At 36.0% G+C, this 22,896-nt stretch overlaps 1 protein-coding gene across 3 annotated transcripts in view; it reads right to left on the reverse strand.

Annotated features, from left to right (window-relative positions):
- DENND1B (DENN domain containing 1B) overlaps positions 1-22,896 on the reverse strand; it is a 290,895-nt gene that overhangs the window by 20,557 nt on the left and 247,442 nt on the right. For all 3 annotated transcript variants that reach the window (XM_019491193.2, XM_014602934.3, XM_059728432.1), the window contains 5 exons: positions 20,446-20,536; positions 13,909-13,949; positions 12,916-12,984; positions 10,160-10,216; positions 9,242-9,352 (listed from right to left, as the gene is read on the reverse strand). In XM_019491193.2, the coding sequence (XP_019346738.1) occupies positions 9,242-9,352; positions 10,160-10,216; positions 12,916-12,984; positions 13,909-13,949; positions 20,446-20,536 (369 nt within the window). The remainder of the gene's footprint in view (positions 1-9,241; positions 9,353-10,159; positions 10,217-12,915; positions 12,985-13,908; positions 13,950-20,445; positions 20,537-22,896) is intronic.

Here is a 22,896-nt window from a genome sequence, read left to right on the forward strand (position 1 = left end):
CAGGCACACCAACCCGGTTACAGGCTCTATTAGCAGTTAGAAACCCTAGAGCCACTTGCTAGCACCTATGTCCATGTGCAAGGAGACAAAAGAAGCATTGAAATTAGAATCAATTTCTCTACCTTCCTTGGGATCGTAAATAGTTTGCAAAGCTGAAGGATGAACCTGGAGATTTTTTCTAGAAATTAGCAAGAACTAAAATAAGAGTAGGCTGGAGGACAGCCCAGATAGTATCAAATTCCTAAAAACATTGGAGGGTGTGAGCTCCATTTGACAGTGATGGTTACTGTTACAGTTATTACCTGACTCATCCTATGCCTGTTCTCTGTGATGGCCTTACCTTATAGGTAAAATACCTGAAGGAGAAAAATCAAGATTGTATTCTGCAATGAGAAGTATGGCTATACAAAGGAACAGAGGGATTCTGGTAACATCTTTACTGTTCACAAAGGCTCAAATAATCTGGTTGTCACATGGTATGAGAACCTGGAGCTGCTGGAAGCTTTCAGGACTGTAAAAGATCAGATATAGGGCCAGAAGTGCCAGTCAGTAAAGTCAAAATCCTATTGATAGTGATGATGGAAGATCACAGACCCACAATTGACAGAGCAGGTTCCCTGCTTGGAAAGAAGTGGTGTTTCCTTTGATATCAAAGAGCCTTGCAAGAGTAGAAATGCCCACCACTGTATGCCCAACTAGGAAATTACATCATAAGCAAGCGAGATATATTTCCAGATTCTCATTTACTGGCCATGTATTAAATGATTAATATATCTCCAGAAAAAACAGTGTTACAATGGAGTTATGGTTGGGGATAGCTCTGTAATTTGGGCTAAAATATATTAGGAGAATGGGAAAATTATCTTCTAAACAAGCAGTCTGAATCTAAAGCCCCATAGCAGAAAGACTCTGTTGCTTTAGCAGGCTAGGATATTGTGGTAAGAAACAAAGGTTATTAGATGCAAGTTCCTCTCAGAGGGAACAGAAAAAAATACCTATTAGTAATGGCAATAACGGTTATGGAAGCCACATTCTTTTGTAAATGCAGGATAAAACCCTATTTGTGAGGAAGGTGGAAAGCATGAAGGCTCTAAAAACCAAGAGGCTTCTAAGATAGATCTGAAAGGTTCACAGTTTTGGCACTGAGAGTCAAACCCAAATGTTCAGAATTCACAATTTCTTGGGACCTGAGATGTATTTGACATGAAAATCATGATAAGTTTAACCAAAGTAATATATGCTGGCGTTTTCTATCTGCCTTCTCATTTTTTGCTCTGTAGAGTTCATGTTTTTGTGCTTTATTCCATAGCCCTGAGACAGAAAACTTTTTTAAAACAGTTAAGATTGATATTCCCAAATTAATCACGTCAACGCAGAGCTGAGATTTTAAAGGAAGCACTGAAGGCCACAAGACTCATGATAAAAATTAGGAGTTGGTGAGGCTATATCATTTTCAACTCTGTCCCTTTCAGATTTATAGATTCTGGAAAAGCCAACCTGAGGGTGGAGCTCTCAAGCTGGGTATGCGCACACACACACAAAAATTAAAGTTACTGCAAGGGGTTTACACCTTGGAAACAGCAAACTTGATCCCCAAACATATCAACTCTGAGCTCATGACAAAAAGATTTAAGAGAATAAAATCCACTTATTTGTTCCATACATGTAGGAATATTCCTCTTGAAGGTGTAGATTGTATTTGTCATGAGTCCTCTGCAGGAAGGTATATTTCCTTTTGCTCTTTCTTCCCTCTTTTTTTTTCTGACAACCATAATTTGCTCTACTTCAACTGAATCTTTTCTTTCTCTAACTCTTAGTTACAAGAATGGCAAGAGACAGAGTGGGAGTGAGAGAGAAAGGTTGGAATAATAAGACAATGAGAGCTAAAGCTGGAGACAACAGGCTGCTATCAGTGCTTTTAGGTCAGGAAGGATAGCCAGCTAGAAAAGAAACAGGTGAATGGATGCCCTTGCTTCTGCTAGGTGGAGCCATAATACTGTCTGTATTTGCTGTTCTTGGGTAGGATGATAAAAGAAGAACACACAACAAATAAAAGCGGGAGATATATGCCAGCACTAAATTGCAAATATATTGTCTACCCCTTTTTATTTCAATTAACTTAACAAAGAAAAGAGCTTCTCCCGATTCTCTAATACCATACTCAATACAGCACATTTCTCTTTAAACCATTTTAAAAAGGAGAGTCCTTCGTGCATGCAACACTAGGGTGTAGATTTTTTTTCAGTTCGGTTCTACTTATTTATTTATTTCATAGCAGAATGGCTTTTCGATTCATTAATTCCAGAACTAAAATAGACTGCATATGCCAAAAGAATGCACCTGCCACACTTTTGTTTTTTAGGTTTCTCATTTGGATAAATGTGAGGCAGTGTATATTGGCAACTTTCCCTGAAAAGGCCAAACACTCATTTAAATGCCACAAAGGCCCATCAGAGTTAGGGGATCAGCTTCTGGCCCTTCCATGTTTGTTTTGGAAATGTGATGGCTGGCAGAGATGGTTCTTAAATGTGGTTTATAAATGGGGAAACAAAACAGCATGAGGGGAAGGTGTCTTATATTAAAAAAATAGCACATGTGCATGTAAAAAAAGCAAGTTTCTACCACAGAGAAACTTGCACCAGTCCTGTAACTAGTTCTAAGTATTTTTTTTTTTGTATTTTGTGGACATAACATCTTAAAGGAAAAACAGATGGGAAAAAAGAGAAGGTATTTTCAAAATTTTTCAAAGCTACTTTATTTTTTTAAATCATGAATCTGCTCAATCAATACTTGAAACAAGCCATTTCCCCTTTAATTATATTTCATAATGAATGCCAGGAGTACACTTATCAAAGGGTTTGTTCAATAAAATAAGGAAATCAGTAGATTGTCACTGTTCAGAAATCAGATCTACAAAAAGCATTGCTTTGTTTGAATAATGTAATTAAGCTGTATTTGATAGCAGTGTGCTCCAGAGGAACAACACTTATGTGACAGAACAACACTTCAGAATAGTAAGAGTCACAACCTGAAACTAAAACTCTTTTAGTTAATACAATTCTCTTAAGATAATAGGTACTCTTTTGTCTCTAAAAAAATCTTTCCATGTGAGGAACCAGGATTCTCCATACAGCTTTGGCCGTTATTTTATTAGTGCATTCAAGAAAGATATCAGGACCACCAGAGGGCACTCTTGTAATCTATAATTTGAATTTTTTGCTGTCTAGGTTTTTCACTTTTAATTAAAAGAAAAGCTGAACATTTTGCAGAACGAAGATCTCTTGCTTGGCATACAATAGCAAAATATTTTCCTCCAAATTAAAAGAAACTAATATTACCTACAGTGTATACAAATTATACCCACTTTTGTCCAAAATATAGAATTTACCAATTTACTGAGGTTTACTTCTAAATAAGTTATTTTATAAGATATTTGCTTAGTAATTAAGCACGCTGTTAATTTACATATTAAAATCTAGTCATCGTTATTGTGCATGACAGCTGTCAATTGTAGTATTTTATCTACATTACTTTATTCAAAAGGGACTAGAGTTACTCAAACTTCATACTGGATTTTCACTGGGCATTAGGCATGTTGACAGTGGTTATTCTGTTTCAAACACTTTATCTGAAGCCAAACACAACAGAACACAGAACCAGAGTTTTTATGTTACTGAAGTGATTAATTAATTTGTATTTGATTTATGATGCTGTATACCCTATTATGATGTTCTACTGGCATTTCATTGCAGAATTTGTGCATTTCCTTCTTTGACTGGCTTTATATTCAGCATTCCCATGTCTCAATTATTCTGCAATTCCCTTTCTCCGCTTTTCCTTTCTGTTACTAGATTTTTTTTCCTTCTCCATGACCCACTGTCACCTTATCTTCCCAGGTTGGAAGGGCAGTGAGCTACCAGGAACTCTTTGCGGAAAATGATTATGTTGTTTTTTTTACTGGCCATTGGGGGGTACTGATGTATGGGGCAATCAGTATTCTCCTGAAGATGCTGAACACCTCTCCTGCCTGGGACTTGCTGTATTTGTTAAGCAGGAACCAAAGTGTGCATACTGTAACTTGAATTGTGTGCGTTCTAATTCATTTTAACATACTGCACTATGTAGGTGAGCATTACATGCATGTTATACTTAAAAAGAAAAAAAAGAAAAAAAGAATTGATGTGGTTAATTCTCATATTTGGAGACATCAGGGTAACAGGATCATCTAAACTGTCTTGTGTTATACTTGTTATGTAAACACGTTTCAATAATGAAGTATACACATAAAATACTTTAAAACACTATATTTAAGACCCTGCATAGACATGAAAAGGAGTTCATGTGGTTGCTTCGATATATGTGTACTTAAAGTAGTGTTGACATACTGGGATTCCTGGTAAATCCACACTTACAATCCAAGTGCCCTATTTTTTATTATGGCTACAAGTTACTGCATGCCTAAAGGTAAAAGTATTACGTCTATTTCCTTAGAGACAAGGGTGCATTGCTAGCTTATTAATTATAAAATGAGCTCATAGTTGTTAAACAGTACTCTGCAAATCTGCTAGAGTGTTTTATAAGCCACTGAATACATAAGGACTGTTTAAATCCTGAAATACTCCATTTTAAATACACTATAACATAACCCAGGATAATGGTTACATATGGTAAAACTACATAGATCATATTTGTAAAAACTAACTGATCTTCCTTTGATCTTTGAAACAGCTTTTTCGGGTGGGGGGGAGGGGCGCAATCTTAACATGGTTGCATTTATGCACTTGCACACCCAGAAATCTGTATTACATGGATGTAGGTAAGGAACAGAAGTTAAAATGGATTCAATAACACTGACTCCTCAGTATCTTATATAAGTATTACAAAAAAAATCTGTCCTCAGTTAAAGGAATTCAAGAATAAAGTTCTCCAATATGTGACAGAATAAAGCCAATGGGGGCTGAAGCAGTCTCCTGTTCTAAATTAGTTCCTTTCAAAATGTTTTACCTGAAAATTCACATAGCATGTCAGACACCTAATTTACTTAGAAAGTAAATAATATTAGAGATATGTTATTACTTCAAGGCATGAACGAGTTAACAGCAGTGTATATGCCAAGGTTTTAATAAGGCTTAACAATAAAAAAGCTTCAATCCTCCACTTTCACTAGATTTTGTTGTTGTGGTTTTCCCTTGCTTAGGGCAATCCATCTGTTAATGTTGACTTGCAATACAGTTAAGCTTGCGCACATACAAAAAGCCCAGAATAGCTAACCTAAGCAAGAGTGGGCTCAAATGTATATTATAGAAAGAGAACAATTCTTTTAGGCGAAGATGAATTACGTGTGTTCTTTTCTTTTCTTTGGGAAAGATTTTCCAAACACAAATTACAAGAAGCCAATATAGCCACTATCATTTATTATAACAGATTTAATTATTTATCTTCTGATTAAGCTTCAGCAGCCTTTTTACATATCATAATTCATTCTGACTTACTGTTAATTTTTAAACGTCTATTGCAGATCTGAAAAAAATTAAAACAACCACGACAGCAGTGGTAAAGATTAGTAAATATTCATTGTTAAAAACTGCTTTGCACTGTGACCAGTGCCAGTATTCTCACCGGGCCAAACTGGCCTTGTTTTCAATAAAACCAGAGAAGTATCCTTTCCCTTGAGCCCTGTTAGGCTGAGGCTGCAGTTGGAACTGTCATCTTCACACAAAAGCAAAGGGGCTGGGTTTTACAAACGTAAAGCCTAATTGGGAGATCTTCATGGTTGTACCCTTGACATTTATTTAAGCCTCATCAACAAAACAGGAAATAACCATACTAATTAGCAGACCAGCATACAAGCTATTATTTGTTGGGGTAGAAAGCAGATTTACATTCTACTCTAGAAAATATCCTAGTAATGAAATAATTGTAAAATTAGCTCTGAAATAAAGAACACTTTAGTGTTATAGACTACCTTATAATATTATTTAAAAAAAAAACATAAGATACTTATCTGAAGTAATCAATAAGTAATTTGATATTTCTAATTTACTCTTTGGAAAGCAGCAGTGGGAAATGGAAAGCTCCATCCATAGGCCAATAATGAAACAGAAAGTGTAACATAAAGAATTTAATGTTGCCCTGCTATGAAATGATTTATTGCGAAAGGTTTGGTTATATTGGGAGGGAGGGAAAGACTTCGTTTTTCTGAGGTAAGAACAACATTTAAAATTTTCTCACACTGGGTTTTTTGAAGGTCTTCGGGTAAGTCAATTTTCCACTTAATCAAGCTGGTGCCTCTATTTTGAATATATTTAAAAAAAACCCATAAGCTACTAGATAACCATTAGCATTATTCTAATTATTCAATTACTACCCAGACATGACAGCAATGGGCAGCATTTTTGTAGACAGAAAGATTAATCAAGAGAGGCAGAGAGAGAAGAGGAAGTCCAGCAACTATTGTGAAGCAATGAGTACAATTCATTTGCTTTTAGTAATGATTTCGCATGCACGCGGGTGCGTGTGCATGCATGTGGGCGTACACATGCTTTCAAAGACAGCAATTAGATCAGTAAGTTATTTGCAAGCTGACTCAAATAACCGCCAAATTTAAAAACAGCAGCAGCAAACCATAAGAGTTAGGACTGGTTGTGACACTACAGAGATAACAATGTTTTGGGAACATATAGTCTAGATTGTTTGAACTATGCCACACCAAAGTTCTTGGCAAGCGATTACAGTTTGTTGCTCCTTGTCCACTGAGTGCTTGTGACATTCAAGGGAGGGTGGGGGAGGGGGACACAGGACATGCTGCTCTCTCAGCAGGCCAAAGATATGGGGCCATTAGTGACAGAACTTGTCTGATAAACAAACCCCTGCTTTCTACAGTACAGTTAGTTTTCCAGTGCATTATACAGGACAAAAAAAAAAGTCTCAAGTTGTTCTGCTCTGATACACTGCATCACTCCGGAAGCAGCATGTGTTGCTTTCAGAAATAAAGAAGTTGTTTAGTAAACAGTATCAGACTAAACCTTAGTTGTATATGGCTGCTTGAACAAAAAAAGGTGTAACTGCTGAAAAATCCTGCTAGCACATACACACAGCAGCATTACTACGGGCTAATGCTATCTTTGTATAATTTACTGGTATTGAGTCAAGTAATAAGATGAAGCAAAGGGGCAGAGCAGACAGAAATAAGCATAAAACAAATCAGTAAACTGTAAGTCTGCATATGTTCAGTATTTGAATACACAAGAATACATCTGAATGTGCAGATATATCTTTAGGCTGCACTTACATAATAGCATAGATACATGATAAATTAACTGAATATACAAATAGATGTATGTATGTGAATTTATATTAAATTGAGATGTGACCTTTTATTAGGATATATGTTATGGTTGCCAAAAACTGCATACGTTTGGTACCAATATTAATTGTAGTATTACATTTTTAAAATTATAAGTATATCTGGAAGTATTCTTTCTTCATAATCACAGCAAGACATTTATATTGCATGATCAATTGTGTTTGCTGATCTAGCAATGAAAATACACCGAAGGCACACACTTCAGACTTTCAGATTTCCTCTCCATCTTTAAAAGAAAGCTAAAAACAAGGAATGGTGTAGGACCTACATAAAAAAGGAAGTGCCCACAGAGTTTCTTACACTACTGGATCCAATGGGCTCAATATTAACATTTATTTTCAACCTTCAATTCAGCATATCACTAATTAACACTTATTTTATAGTGGAGTCAAAACACTTTTCCTTTGATTATTGTTTGAAAAACAGGAAATTGTTTAGAAAATTGGAATTCTGTTATAACATCATGATACTGAAAATAAAACAACAGTCTTTTGATCTTTGGCACTCATCTCTTACCTGAGAAGGAAACATTTGTGGTAAAGAAAGTAGAAATGTGTATATATTAAAAAAAATGTACAATCCTACTAAAGAGCAATCAGAAAACAACTATGCATCACATTACAGAGCATAAGGCTCAATAATAAATGGAATTCAAACATTAAGGAATTAAAGAGTTAAGCTGAGCTGCAACAGAAAATGAGAACCATTAAAGAAATTAAGAACAGAAAGTAAAGGAGATGACATAGTGGGCACATGTGCATTAAAGCGCTTTAGTTAATGTGCATTAAATCTAGTACCTCCAGGCACTTTTACACATGCTCCAGGGATGGGGGAGGAGGATCCGAGAGCCACTCTAATTAAAGCGCCTCAGCATCTCATCTATCAGCATCTCCACGTTTCAAAATGGTGGCAAGAATGTTCAAACTAAAGCTTGCTCAATGAGCTTTAGTTAAAGTGCCCCTGCCACCATTGTAAAGCATGGGGACACTGATACACAAGATGCGAGAGGCTGCTGGAGCACTGTAATTACCATGCTCCAGCAGACTTGATTAATCAAGTCCACCTGATATGCTGACTTACTAGCAAATCACAACATGATAATCAACTTAAGCAATATCTGAATTAAAAGATTCAATTGACTTTTAAACAATATATTAATGAGCAACACTGTATCATACATAATAAAAATGATAGTTAAAGATAGGGATCAAGTTGTGCATATCAGAACTCCTTAATTTTTGGAGGGCAAGGATTTCTTAGGGTGGTATCTTTTATTGGACCAACTATGTACTTGTGATAGAGTTAGATGGACTTTCAAATGCAAGATATTCTTTGTCACGTCTTATCCTGGGGAACATTTCTTAAAAAGTGATGCTTGTTTTTTATTGGAAATGTGCCTTATGCCAATAAAATTATTTATCTAGTGGAAGTCCATAAAAGATGCACGCTGCTGAATTAGCTGTCAAACAAAGCATTCCTTAGATGTCCCCAGTTCTTATGTAACTGCCCTCTACATTTTCTTATCAGTACTTTTGAAGAAGTAACAAAATACAGCTTTAATTGCATAGTTTTTGGAAACAGTCATGGGACTAGAAGTTTAAATCTCAGTTTTCATTGATTTGATGGGATTTAAGAGATCAAATCAATGTCTCAAAATGTCTGTTGTCTTCCCTTCAAGGAGGGCAACATATGAATAGCCACATTCTCTCTTCTGAAGCAGTACATTCTGCAAGGAATATCATTAAGTTTACATCATATTCCTGAATATAGATAATAGAAATTATCAGTAAATGTCTTCACCAGCACATCAGTGTGACTCAAAAACATTTCCCTCATATTTCAAGACAATGAAAGCATAAAATTCTTGTGCCTTACTTGGGCAAGTCTTCGTTTCTCTAAACTTCCTCTCTTCTGATTGTGTACTGTGTAGACTGGAGTATACTGTGCTGCACTTGAACTGCGAGTTCCATGTTCTTCATCACTTTCCTACAGAATAAAGTAGATTTAAAATCCTTATTTATAGCAATTACTTCAGTCTGTCCAATTGAAATATACATACATAAAGCAGTAAATGTTACTTCAACAAATAAGACTATTACTAAAAGTCTATCATAAAATATCACTTAGAAACAAAATAAAAGTCAACTTTTCAGGAAGCTAAGTTACTCAATGAATCATTAAGATGTGAAGTTTCAAATGCGTATAAAATATTTTTAGAATATTGAGATAAATACAAAAACAACATTAAAAATAGTTCCCTCTACCCACAAAGCAAATCATAAGCCATACAACTCAACAGGAAAACTTGGTGGTGAAATGCCTTTAATCGAAATTCACTCTGATATTTCTATAATGTTACTTCTGAACGTCATTTTTTTATTCAGTTTAAACACTGGCATTGTACACTGATCTTACGAAACCAAAAAAGACAACTACACCTTCTGAATTTCATTGTACTGCAAGACTCTCCCATCTTAAAGTCACAGCTCGAAGCAAAGGCTTCAATTGTGATATCAAAGCAATCAACTTTATGAAAACATACATCCTGTTAATGTATCTTTGAAGACCTCTGTTGTTCTATGATAAAATATGCAAACAATAAAGAAATTATTCAGTGGATGCATAGAATGACAGATAGTTGCCAGAGGGCTCGTTATGAAAAATGTATTGTTGAACAAAGGGCTAAGCATATTTCAAAAGTCATTAAAAACACAAATCTCATGTGATTTGTAAAGTATAAGCTTCAAACTGATGCAAGCAGTAAGGTAAGAAAGTAAAACTAATCTTACATACCTTATGTTTTAACTTACTCCTCACTTCTCTTATTCCCTGCTTTGCATGATTTTTAGCCTAGAAAATTAAAACGAAAGGGCATAAGTAGCAATGCAAGGTACCAGTTGTGTTCAAAGAATATGCTTTATGAAGCTATTCTTAATGAAAAATTAAGCTTTTTTACATTATATGATAAAGGAAGGATAATGATCTGTCACTAGTCTTGCATGTGCTATATCAACTAGTCATACTATGTTAATAAGTGTTATCATAGTAAAGGTTGTTTCTCTGTACATGCACATCAATATTATGAAATACGATATTTTAGCCAACATATTACTAAAAACAGGTTAAAAATTAATCAACCTATTCTCTAGCACACAAGTTTTATTTAAAATGGTCTTTTAGATTTGAAGAAATACTTATCAGCAATTATTGTTAAAAAAAATATTAAGTTTTTCAAGATGACTGCTATCTTGTTCCAGACTGGCAACCTGCAAAGCAACATCAATCTTAAGCGAAATGATGTGATTTCATATGCAGATGGAGATTTTTGCCCAGTGTTGCTGAACAGCATATTGCTGCTATTTAGGAGGAAATTTTGTGTGCATTAGACAGCCATCTTACTATTGTTCATGACAGTAATTTGCACAGAGAATGGACCCACGAGCATCCCTCAATACAGAGGGATGAAATATCATTCTAGATGACAAGCAGTTGGCCCCAAAATTTTCTGCATTTTGTATTTTCTTAGGAAAAAATATTAATTTGGTTTGAGAGAAGCAGGAAAACTTTCCTACATGAGTCCAATTAGATTAAAAGTAACTTTAGAACCAACTTTTAAACATTTTCTTGAGAATTCCAGCTTATATTTTTAGTAGTGTTGTATTGATATGGAAAGGCATTCTGTGGTTAAAAGCTTGTCTAGCATCTCTCCCAACTATAAAGTTGGTTTAATAAAAGATATGAAAAAAGTTGTGCTTTCTACAATTTTTTCACATTCAAGATCATATAAAAAACCTCAGTTTGTATATGCAAATTACCTACATAAACTTGCTCTTACTTTGCGTGCAGATATGTCATTAGTGAAGACCATTATATATTTTTCTGCGCATATACATTTTTGAGAATGAAAAACACTACTTTAAGAAGCCATACTGAGGTGTTCTGAAAATTTGACTATTAAATCATGTACCCAGCAGCAGTTTCACAAAGCAAGGAGGTGTCAGGTAGAAGATACTACTGTGAAAACAACTGTTATCTCCCAACTCAGACTCACAGCATTTGGACACGCTTGGGGTGTTCTGTAAAGATTCTAGGAGAAGGTACCAATCCTATTATTGTTACAATGCCACCCACCAGATAATTCTCCTTCTAGTATGAGTGGTATTCCACATTCCCAGCAGTAATTATATGGGCTGCTGTACGTATGCAATAAAATAATGTAACAGAAGACATCTAGGTCTGGTCTTGTAATTTGCTGTGTGTGAGAGGACATGTGCACAGACCTTCACAGTAGTTAGTGGGACTTCCTTCTAAGTCAAAGAGTTCACTTGAAGAAAAAATGTCTGGTCATGGTTATTAGTGGGCTGGGAGAAAATAGGGTAACGTCATCTAAGCTAGTACAAACTAAAGGAGAATAATTTCTAGCTAACTTGTTAATTAACTATTTTTAAATAAATAAGTTCATGAAAACAAAGAACTTGTATTTACTTTCTAGCCTCATGACTTGTTTTATTTTGAATATATGTAGAATTCAAGATTCTCTTTTAAGTTGAGATAAACTATTCTAGTACCCAACTAAAATACATATTTATTCAGGACCACTATGCATCAATCTATAGAGCCTTTGGAAAAGTCAAAAGGAGCACAAAAGTATTTTTTCCCATGTGATTTCAACCAAATGTGCTATTTCTTACTTATATATTTTTTACACTGAGTCATATCAAGTAATTTGTTCACTTTGTGGGTTGGGCTTTATTTTAAAATAATTTTAAAACTGGACTCAATCTGAAAATAAAATAACTTGAATTGGGTAAGGAAAATATAACAAAGGAATCCAAAGTCCACATCTTTTTTAATTACTGCTATTTTATTAACCTCAAACTAATTAGTATAAAATATGCTCGCAAATAAAAAAATGATTGTATTAGTATCTTGTATGCAACAGTATGTTTGGATGGCAGACCTTCCCTGCCAATGGTAAAAATGCTTCTATAAGCACTTTAGATACTGTCGCCAAGGTGCAATGGTATCTGCTCATGCCAGCGCTGTTTGCTCCTTGGAGACTGATTCTTGTCAGAATTAGAAACTTTTTTAGCACACTAATGCCAAAAAGGATTCTTAAATGTGTAGTTACATGTTACATTTCCATCTACTTTCAGTTTATAGTGTCACGCTGATGTAAATGGACTTTAGAATGAATGAGTGTTTTCAAGGTCCCCATTTTAAAGTTGTTGGTTTTTTTTCCCCACTGTAGTGGAGGTCTTCAGCTGCATGTCACACATGTAACAGGTAAGCTTCTCTTTGTATTGTAATTAAAACCAATATAATATATTGAATCTCTGAAAACCAGGAACGGTTATTTTTCTAAATGAACTCCTCCGTTTCCAAGACTGAATGGAAACACGAATGCAAACTAAAAATAGTTCCTGAACCTGTAATGTTTCCTCTATAGCACATAGATAAAGTATACAGCCCTTTCAGTATTTAAGCTAGATTCTATAGATAATTACTGCAATTTTTAAACATAAACAGTTTGGGAAAAATGATCTTACAAAGTTGTACGCTGTTTTCATGGCAGGACTGGCTTTGGTCATTGCTGTGTTGATTAGTGCACCTCCTTTCTGAAATATACAAAAAATTACTTTAATAATCCTTTCAACAAAGGTCAAAAGTTAGATAATAGCAAGCAAAATGCATGAGGGCCTGACATGAAGTAAAGTAGTAAAATAATAGTCTTTGTTTTCAAATTAGAAAAACGTCCACAGCTGCATTTCCTCTACAACTTACCGTCTGCATCTACACAAGGGTTATAGTATGTCATTATCATGGCTGACACATATTTATCAATGCATTCTAATAGAATGATGTATTCTCATAGCCTGCATGCACTGTAATCATTTTACATGTAGTAAAGAAACTATTCCCAGTTTCTAATGCATCTAAATATGCATTTTGTGCAGGTTTTTAAAAATTATTTTTATCAGATCAAAGTAACTATGCCTAATTTAATCAAACCAAAGTTTTGATCATTTAAATACTATATTATACTGACCCTGAATAGTGACAATTTTGTGCAACAAAAGGTCTTCTTTTAAACTATGTACCCCCCCCCCCCCCAAAAAAAACCGTCCACTCATATTAACCAAACTGCTGTTCTCTAGAAGTGATAAAATTCCTTTCAAAACCTACTGACACACCTAACTCACAGTTATGGAATGCAACAATAGACTACAGTAATGTCCTTGACTAGACACAAAAGAAAAAACATTCTGTGCTTCTGAAATCTTGACATTTATTTTTTGGATTTTTTTTTCCTATTTTTTAACTCAGTAAAATTTTGCTATACCCAAAGACAGTAATTTATGACAAACTATATATGGATAAAATAGCTTCTTTATTTCCACTGCATGAACAAAAGGGAGAGAAAAAAATGAGAGGAAAGGAGTAATTGATCATATAAAGTCTGATCCTTTAGAAGTCTTACATTCAAAACATTGAATTTTTCCAAAAAGAAACTAGACAAATAAGGATAAAGCTTTTTATACCTTTACTGTATACACCCACTGCTGATAGGATCTTGAATTTCCTGCAATGAAAATGGAAAATAAAATAAGGTGAGAAGCATTTAAAATAGTTAGGGTATCACTAGCCTCCCCACAACACACAATGCATAACATCATTTTTAGAGGATGACATGTTTATTTGTTTCTATCCCGCTGGTAAAGAATGTAAGTTTATATACATAAAAAAATAAAAATGGGACTTCTTTTATTACAAACTGTCCATTTGCCTCAAACAGTGCTTCCTTTTCATTGTACTTCATACTTTTCTCCAAAGACAGCTGCTAACTCTGACTTATGTATAAAGAAATATTAAAACCATAATCATATAACTCTCAGCAATTCAGACTGATCAAAGGTCTAAAACGAAAAGGAAAGAAAATCATACATGTCTGAAAGAAGGAATAGGTATGGTACCTAGAATACTTTTTGCACTGAATATAATGATTGCTGTCTTTTTTCCCAGAAATGGATTTGCTTCCTTATCCTTCTGGGAAAATTTGTAAGGGAAAAAATAATTTGGCTGATGATACTATCATGCGAATGAAAAGAAGATTGGAGGTATGAATAAAGACTATTGCATCATTTCCTATATCTGATGCATGGAAACTCACTGAAAATAAAAGTGTAAATGGCAGAATCTTTCTTTCATATATGAAGAGTTGCAATAATTGTAAAAGGCCAGGAAAGGAGTAATGACCAACACAGACAGAATCACTGGGTGCTACTGCCATATCTATTGAATCAAAGACCACCCTAAATTTAAGACGAGCCCCTGCAATTATTAAATTGTATAAATGACACAGACATAGACATAAGGGGCTGGAAGGGACCTCATGAGATCATCAAGTCCAGCCCTCCTGCCATAGGTAGGAAGTCTGTGGGGATCAAATGATCCAAGCAAGATAAACATCCAAACGCCTTTTGAATGCGTCCAAAGTAGGTGCTTTCACCACCTCTGGGGGAAGTCTGTTCCAGACCGTGGACACTAGGACTGTGAAGTTTTTCCTTACGTTCATTTTCCATATAAATGGAAAAATTATAAATTTGTTATCATTTTCCATGTATAGAACCTAGTTATTGGAGGGTTAATTCATCCCTTCAGCCTCTGGAGGGGGAAGGAGGAAGTAGGGGTGGGGGACAGGTGGTATGGGGAGGTCAAGCAGCTTGCTCCCTGCTTGTGCCTGCCTCCTTGTCACTTTTGCTCTCTGTCTGTCCCTCCACAGCCTTGTGTTCCTCCTTCTTCCCTGCCTCTGTTTCTTGCTTCCCTCTAAGCCTCTGCTTCCCTCCTCCACCTCAGTCTCTATTCCCCCAATTCTCTCCCAGCAACTGCTCTCCATCTCCTCCTCCATGCCTCTACTCTCCCCCCTCCCCCAGTCTCTGCTCTTGCCTCCCTTCCAGGCTTTGCTCAGTGCCGGCAGGCTCCATCCCTGTTCTAGCCTGAGGCATGGAGCATGTACCCAGCCCAGCCCCTATAGCAGCTGCGTGGGCTGCCTGCCAGTGCTGTGGGGCCAGACTGGGGCTGTACTCAGTGACCCAAGCTGCAGCATGCACAGAGCCTGCCAGCATGGAGCAAAGGTAAAGGGGGGTGGGAGAGGGCAGGTGGGGTAGCAGAGGCTGCATGGGGGTGGGGAGATGGGGAGAAGAGGCTGCAGGGAAGAGAAAGCAGGGTGCAGAGGTGTTGGAGGGGCATGCAGGCAGCAGCTGAAAGTATGGCCCTGACCCCAGGTAGTGGAGGGAGCCTGAGTTACAGCAGCCACCTGTCCTCCTGAAGCACCCTCAAATGCAATTCTAAGACAAGAGGCATTCCTCCCCGCTATATTAAATGGGGGTGGGGGGGACACCCTTGTCTTAGAATCAAGTAAATATGGCGCTGCCCAAAAAGGACAGGTTTTTGCTACTGAGACATCAAATTTAGAAGATATTTCACCTGAATATGCAAGACTGATGGTTGTTTGGTTTGAGTTTAAGAGCAGAATGACCACTTGAGTTTACTGACACTTGTGAATTATAGTCTCCTGGCACATGTTTGTTTAAGAGTGCTGTGGGATCCAATCCCTGATCCCAACAATCATACCATGCATATATGGCAGGAGGCACAAGTCTGGTATCAGGGGTCAGATCCCAACTGCACCCTTTCTACATACCATGCTCATGATCCTGATCTCCTTCTGAATCACCAAGTTGAAAGCTCAGGGCTTGCAAGTCAGCTGACTGTCAGTCCTGGACACTTGGTCAGTGTGTCTGGGATTGTCAGTCCCAGAAATGCCACAAATTCAATTTAAGGCATCATACACAACAGCCATAAAAATGTCCTATGTAGAACACTATTTGTAGAATATTTTTAAGGCTGGTTTGCCATTTTATGGCACTTTAAAGTGAGTGTATGTGTAGAATTCTTGTTATTTATGCCATTGTGGCATAAATGTAATGTGTAGAGGGGGTCACAGTGTTAGTTACCATGAATGAAAGCTTCCACCCAAGGTATCTGAGCTCACAAGAATGAAGTTCAAGCAAGGAACTTATCAATTTTGCAGGGAACATACTGATATAACTTGACAATACAGGCTTTTTAAAAAATGCCTCTTAGGCTCTGCGTAATCAATCTAATAACTAGAGCCAGGATGGAATTCTGGTATGTTAGATTGGCTAGTGAAAAGCCAAAACACCAACAACCCTCATTCATAGAAGTCGTCTGAGGACTAATTAGACAATTGTAAAATGTAATCCAACAATATCTGAGTGAGACAAGTGATGGGATTTAGCTGTTTGGACTTGTACCAGGCAGCAGAAAGCTTTGATTTAAAACCCGCATGCCACTTCACTAAATTCCTTGCAAGCACTTTTGAGATAGCCAAGTTCCCAGGAATGGTGCTATGAGTGAAAGGGATGCCAAGTTGGGAAAGAGATTTTAATGGATTTAGCTATGATCATATATCTTGAGCAGAAGTGCCATAACCAATAACCTACACAGCAATGACAGAATATTTCTCCCTCAAGTTTGACTCATCACACCTGATTTACTCACAGATATAGTATATACAAACAAATTATTTCCTCACAATATGTTAAAATGTTACCACAGCTAATACACTAATGTAACAAACTAGACACACTTTAAATAAATGCATTTTGTTAATATAGCATTTTATTGTTCAGACTTGTAGTAGTCATACCTATACAATCATTTAAGGTCCGATGTAAAGCCCACTGAAACAAAAAAAACAACATTTGCTCCTGTTCCTGGAGGAATTCAGATACTTGTACTGTATTTTTCAGGGTCCCTACTAATAGTGGTTTCCCAGAAACTAGAGAAGATAAGGCTAATAAATTATTTCAATTTTTCAGTCCAATATTCTGCTGGAAAGGCTTAAATATGAGAGATCCTTCCAAAGTTTTGTCATTTTCTACTCAATGAGTGAATCAAAAGACCCAAGAAACAATCAGATACATATTCAACCAAGAAGATAGAAAAGCAAACACCAATTTTACTTGTGCCATATTTGAACTACAGAAATTTATACTGGAAAATGCTGAATCCTGATAATAAAGCTAACATTCCCAACAAAGATTCAAAGCATCTTATTTCTTCACTATCAGTAACACCAAAATTGTCAACCTATATTTTTAAAAATACCTGAAAAATGCAAATATTTATAGATAGCTTTCATTATTAAATTCTGCAATAAGTCCATGTGATGAAAAAATACTCTATGGGTGAAAAAATATATTTGCAACAGTTATTACCAAATCACATGCCAATAAAAAACAAACAAAATGAGATAATAAGTGCCAAGGCACAACTGTGTGTTGTTACAGAAGGAGAGGCAATTCTGAGTTCAATTTCTAACCAAAGCCATTTTTTTTCTCTTTTTCTTTTTACCCATTGATATAGAAGAGTAATTTGCTGGGAATTCCACGAATTTAGTTTTGCAGTTCTCAGCAGCCAGACATGACATGGAGCCAAGAAGTTTAACTGAAGCAGCGCAAGAAGTGTGAATTGTACACTAGCACCACAAGAAAGGTTGCTACTAGTTTCTAACAACTTTTCAATATTGACCAAATTAAAGCAAAGATTTTTGGTGGTATAACTCATTTCATATGTTCTGGCCTTAGGCCAAAAGGGAAAATAAAAAGAGAGGGCTAAAGGAAGAAGCAAATGGGACAAATTATTACCAATCTTAGTATCCTAAAATTTAGCACTACCCTTGGAAGGGGAGTATTGAAAAAGTGATCTTAACATTGCTCCAAGCCTGCTAGCACTCTACCTTCTCCCCTGCTTACTTTCACTTGATATTTACTCTCAAAAATTGATTTTAAAAGTTTTAGAGCAGGTGGGGAATCAAATTGCCCCATCACCTTACATAACAATTAGTGCTGTTTTTCGCTCACATAGCATACCTAGAAAAGCATAGACAAAGATACTAATTGATTCTGCCCTTCCTGCAGACCTACCCAACTGTGCAAGAAAAGAGCTAAAGACTGAGCCACAATAATCTGAGAACTTAATGTTATATTGATAATTTTTAAAGATAATGCAAACAGAAGAACCCATGTAAAAAAGGTGAAAACTTATTAAATGCTATTTTGATGCAGTAGGCACCACTTTTTTCACCATAAAAATATACATTTTTATGAGCTTTATTTTAAAAAAACATATTATTTGAATAAAGGTTGGCTAAATGAAAGTTTTGCTCTAAAATTTGCAGTAAATTATTTGCATAATTTAATTATGTTTGCCAACATATGATTTAACATATACAAACAACACAAATGATATGGAAAAAGATCCTTAAAGAGCCTTTCTTTTGAATCAATAGCATGAAATTCTTTTCACTATTCTTCATGATGTGCTCACTTGTCCTTTCAACACTGCATAGCTCAGTCTGACTTTTTGTGACTTTTCAGAAACATGGACTCCACCCAATTTTGTAAAACCTTGAGCCAATGGTAAAGTTGATGGGACTTAACTATGAAAAGGATCATAGTTCTACCCCATTAGTGTCATAAAATGTCACCCTCAATTATATACTTCCTGCTAGCCCTGCACCTCATAATGATAATGAGACAGCAGTTATGTAAATATTGAATATATGCCCTAAGCAATTTGTCCACAACCTGGCAATATACAGCTTGTCTGACTTGAAAAGTAAGGACACAATACAATCTAACACAAAACTGCTATTGAAGCTGATCATTCCCTCATGAGCATAGCCAGGTAAGACATGTGGTTGACAAAGCATATCAGTGTAGAGCCAGGAAACTAACTTCATCCAAATTCTAATGCAGTTTCACTGCAGTCTCTTGACCTCTTAACTGCAGGAGACAATGTAACTGTAGGTATTGACATTACCCATCTGAATGGACATGTCTGCTATATAACTATTTATAAAACAGTCTGAGTAGGCTACCCTAAAGGAAGGAGGAAAATGTCTAAACTTTGGTATGACTCCATCCTCCATGGCTGAACTTCCATCTTCTCATTCACATCACAGTAAAATTAACTACGGGCCAGATTTAAATGCAAGAGTGGAGGAGGATGGGGGTGGAATGAAGGGAGAAAAAGTAATTTTGTAGCTAGGTATTAACACAAACAAGAGTCGAGAGCAAAAAGATAACAATGCACAATACAGTATCAGTTATGGAAAGCTTACAACTCTGGAAAATGTTGTCATCCAGAAAAAGTTCTTCATGGGCCAGATCTATGAGCTTTAATGTAGCTTTATAATAGAACACTGAAACAGCTGCTTAAGTGACTTGGTGAATTTGATTTGAGCGACACATTTCACATTTATACAGAAAGCAGTGATTCCACTCTGTAAAATTATTTTTGTAACCAATACAACTGACAATAAGAAATTGGTGTCATATAACTACAAATTATAAAACAATTATGTTGGACACGTTTTGGATATACCTTACACATTCTTAAAAGTGTTGACTCTGCATGGCTAGTAGAAGCAAAAAGACATAAAAGTTTATTTAATCATGAAGTCATCTAATATAACTGAACATATACACACAGGGAACTGAACATTTGTTTAGGAGTAAGGTAAATTTTACATTGTCACATTTCAGCGTATTTTGCATGTAACAGCCATATTTCTTCCAAGATTTCTTGCTATTACTTAGGTATAGGACAGACGTAAAATGAGGCGCATGGAATAAAATTAGATAAAGTTTCAAAATAATTAATAATTCTTAAAAGATAAGACAATAGAAAGCAAAATATTGTAATTATTAATAATTACTAATATGTTTTATCATGACTTTGTAAGAATTGTTTATTAATCTATTTACCTTCCTTAAATACACTGTTTAGCTAAACAACTAGTTACCCATCTGATTAGTGATATAAAGGGACTGAAGCTGTACTAAAAATGAAAAAACCCATTTAATCAGTTATAATAGTTAAGCCATTAGGCAAAAGTTACATTCATCCATGTCAAGAGGATGTCATCTTCAATTGTTCCAATGGATGATACAAAGATACATAAAAACATGTTTTAAATAATTCTGTACCTCCAGAAAAGCCTCCTGAAGTGATCTCGTCCTCAAAAGCATCAGAGAATCCCCTTCCTCCATTTAATTTTGATAGTCGGCCATCAATAAACTGGAATGTTAAAAAAAAAAAGTGAGTCAAAACTAAGTTGATCCTTCTTTAAGGTTCAGAATGCTAAGTGAAAGTATATTCATCGTACATAAGTTAGAGAGAATATAATGTATCCAAAGAACACTATAATACTTTTAGGGGGTTTGTGAAATAGTGGATATGATAGTAGTAGCAGAAATAGTATCGCTGACACAACCAGTTCAATGCCACTAGTATTTTTCTTCTGATTTTCTACTGTGTACATGAAAGAGAGAAAATTTAAGCCTGTGGTATGTATGTGATACCCAAGATTATTTCCTGAATGAAATTCTGAATCTCATAATCTTATTTTGAAAGGATCTTTAAATTACTTTCAAACACATTCTTTTTTTATTGTTGATGCTAGGAAAGCATGCTAGTTTATTCCATTAAAAACCCTTCATTGCAGGTTTAAAATGATTGTCACTGGTAAGTCATTTCAAGTTGCATTTGTGGTGTGATGAACTTGTCCCATCTCATGTCCTTGATGTCTTCTGGGTAAGCATTATTGACTCAATATTTTGTCAAAATTTGGAGAATTTCCAATCAGTTCTAGTCAAATAAAGGCATAACTTGGTTACCTAATACTCATGCAAGTGTCTGATGCATATGTTCTGGCTGAGAACTGAGACTACCAGGATAGAAGCTCTATAAAACAAGACTAAACAGAAGAGACCTTGGAACAAAGCTATTGCAATTGAGAGAGCAGAAATTTGTGGCTGCTGGCTACACAGATTTGTGGGAACAGCAATATTTGGGCTGGAAGAATGTTTTGTTTAAAGGTACAGGAACTTCATGCTCTGAGTGCTCAAATAAAACCAATGTGTGATACAGGTCCATATTGTAAGCTGGGTCTCTATTAGCCTCCATCTGTTTGTGTGAACATGCTTGCCAATGCAGCCATGTTTTTCAGGTCCAAACAGATACCTGCACGTAAATGTGTGTGTACACACACACACACACACACACACACACACACACACACACACACACACACACACACCCCCTCTTGACTTTGCCTCTAAAGTTTGTAGAACTATAAAAAAATAAAGTTATGTGGCCAGCCACATATTCAACACCCCCTGGCTGGACCCCAGCAAAGACATATTCTCCAACCAGAGGACAATAGGGGGCTGCTCTATAGCTCCCCTGACCTACAGGGGAACCCTGTCATTGAGCTGGACAGGTCCACTGACAGGCTCGTGAGCCTAGCTCCTGGGCAGCCTGAAAGTTGGCTGGAGCCTATCCTGGGAACTCAGGACACAGTGGTCTCCAAGCCTCCCTAACAGCTCACCCCTGGGCAGACCAGAGCACAGTGGGATTGTCGGGGTCTCTTTACCTGGCCAGAAGTTAAATTTGTCCTGGCATTACAAACAACTTGCTGTTTAAAGTGATCTGTCACAGATCTGCCATTTTTGTAGCAGATCAGCAATTTTTATCCTGGGACAAATTCTTTTAGCATCTGGTATGTTATCATTTGTTGCAAGGAATCTGCATATATCCCACAACAAATGTAAGGTCTGGAGAAGGCCCAAGGGTTAACATTTTCACGCACAAAGATAGTTTCAGTTAATGGGTTTACAGATCCCCCTTCAAGCACTTGTCCTAATACAGATGTTAGAATTACATGATTTGTATAAATACATTGTGCATAAGAAGGCTGAAAATGAGACCAAATATATCAAAATAGAAAGAAAAATGAAAGTAAAATAAACAATAATAGAATATCACCTCCCAGAAATGATAACATTCTTCTAAAGATTGAATTTGCTTTAAAGGATTAAGACTAGCACATTTTTATAAATCTGACATTTCTAGAATGCTTTCAAGAAGTAATCCATCTATTCTAGTTTGAGTGGGCTACATCCAGGCTCTGCAAAGATAAACTGAGAAAGCATTTCAGTGATTATACATTTCAATTTCAAGCAAGTTACTAGTTATTCACTTTTACTATAATAGTACCTAGGAGCTAATAGAATTAATTATTTGGCTAAATGTCATACATTATCACAGATTATCCAAACAGTACTGTGAGTGACAATCTGATGCTTGTCAATGAATAGACTGATGACATGAAACAAACTCCAGTCTTAGAGAACAAAAAATTCCAGCAGCAATAATAAAAGAGAACATGCTGTCGAAGATAATCATTCCCTGTTGTTTCTTGGCTACATTCTGTTTTACTTTTTCATTTTGACTCCAATTCGGCTCTTTTCCAAATAGGTTTGGTTCATGGTCAGACCGCTATTGGATCGCTGGATTATTTCACAGTAAGAAAGAGAGATAAGTGCATTTTTAGCTACCACAGTGGAGAAACAGCCTTTGAACTGTAAGACATTATC

This window comes from Alligator mississippiensis, chromosome 5 (genome assembly GCF_030867095.1).
Source record: "Alligator mississippiensis isolate rAllMis1 chromosome 5, rAllMis1, whole genome shotgun sequence".
NCBI lineage: Eukaryota > Metazoa > Chordata > Crocodylia > Alligatoridae > Alligator > Alligator mississippiensis.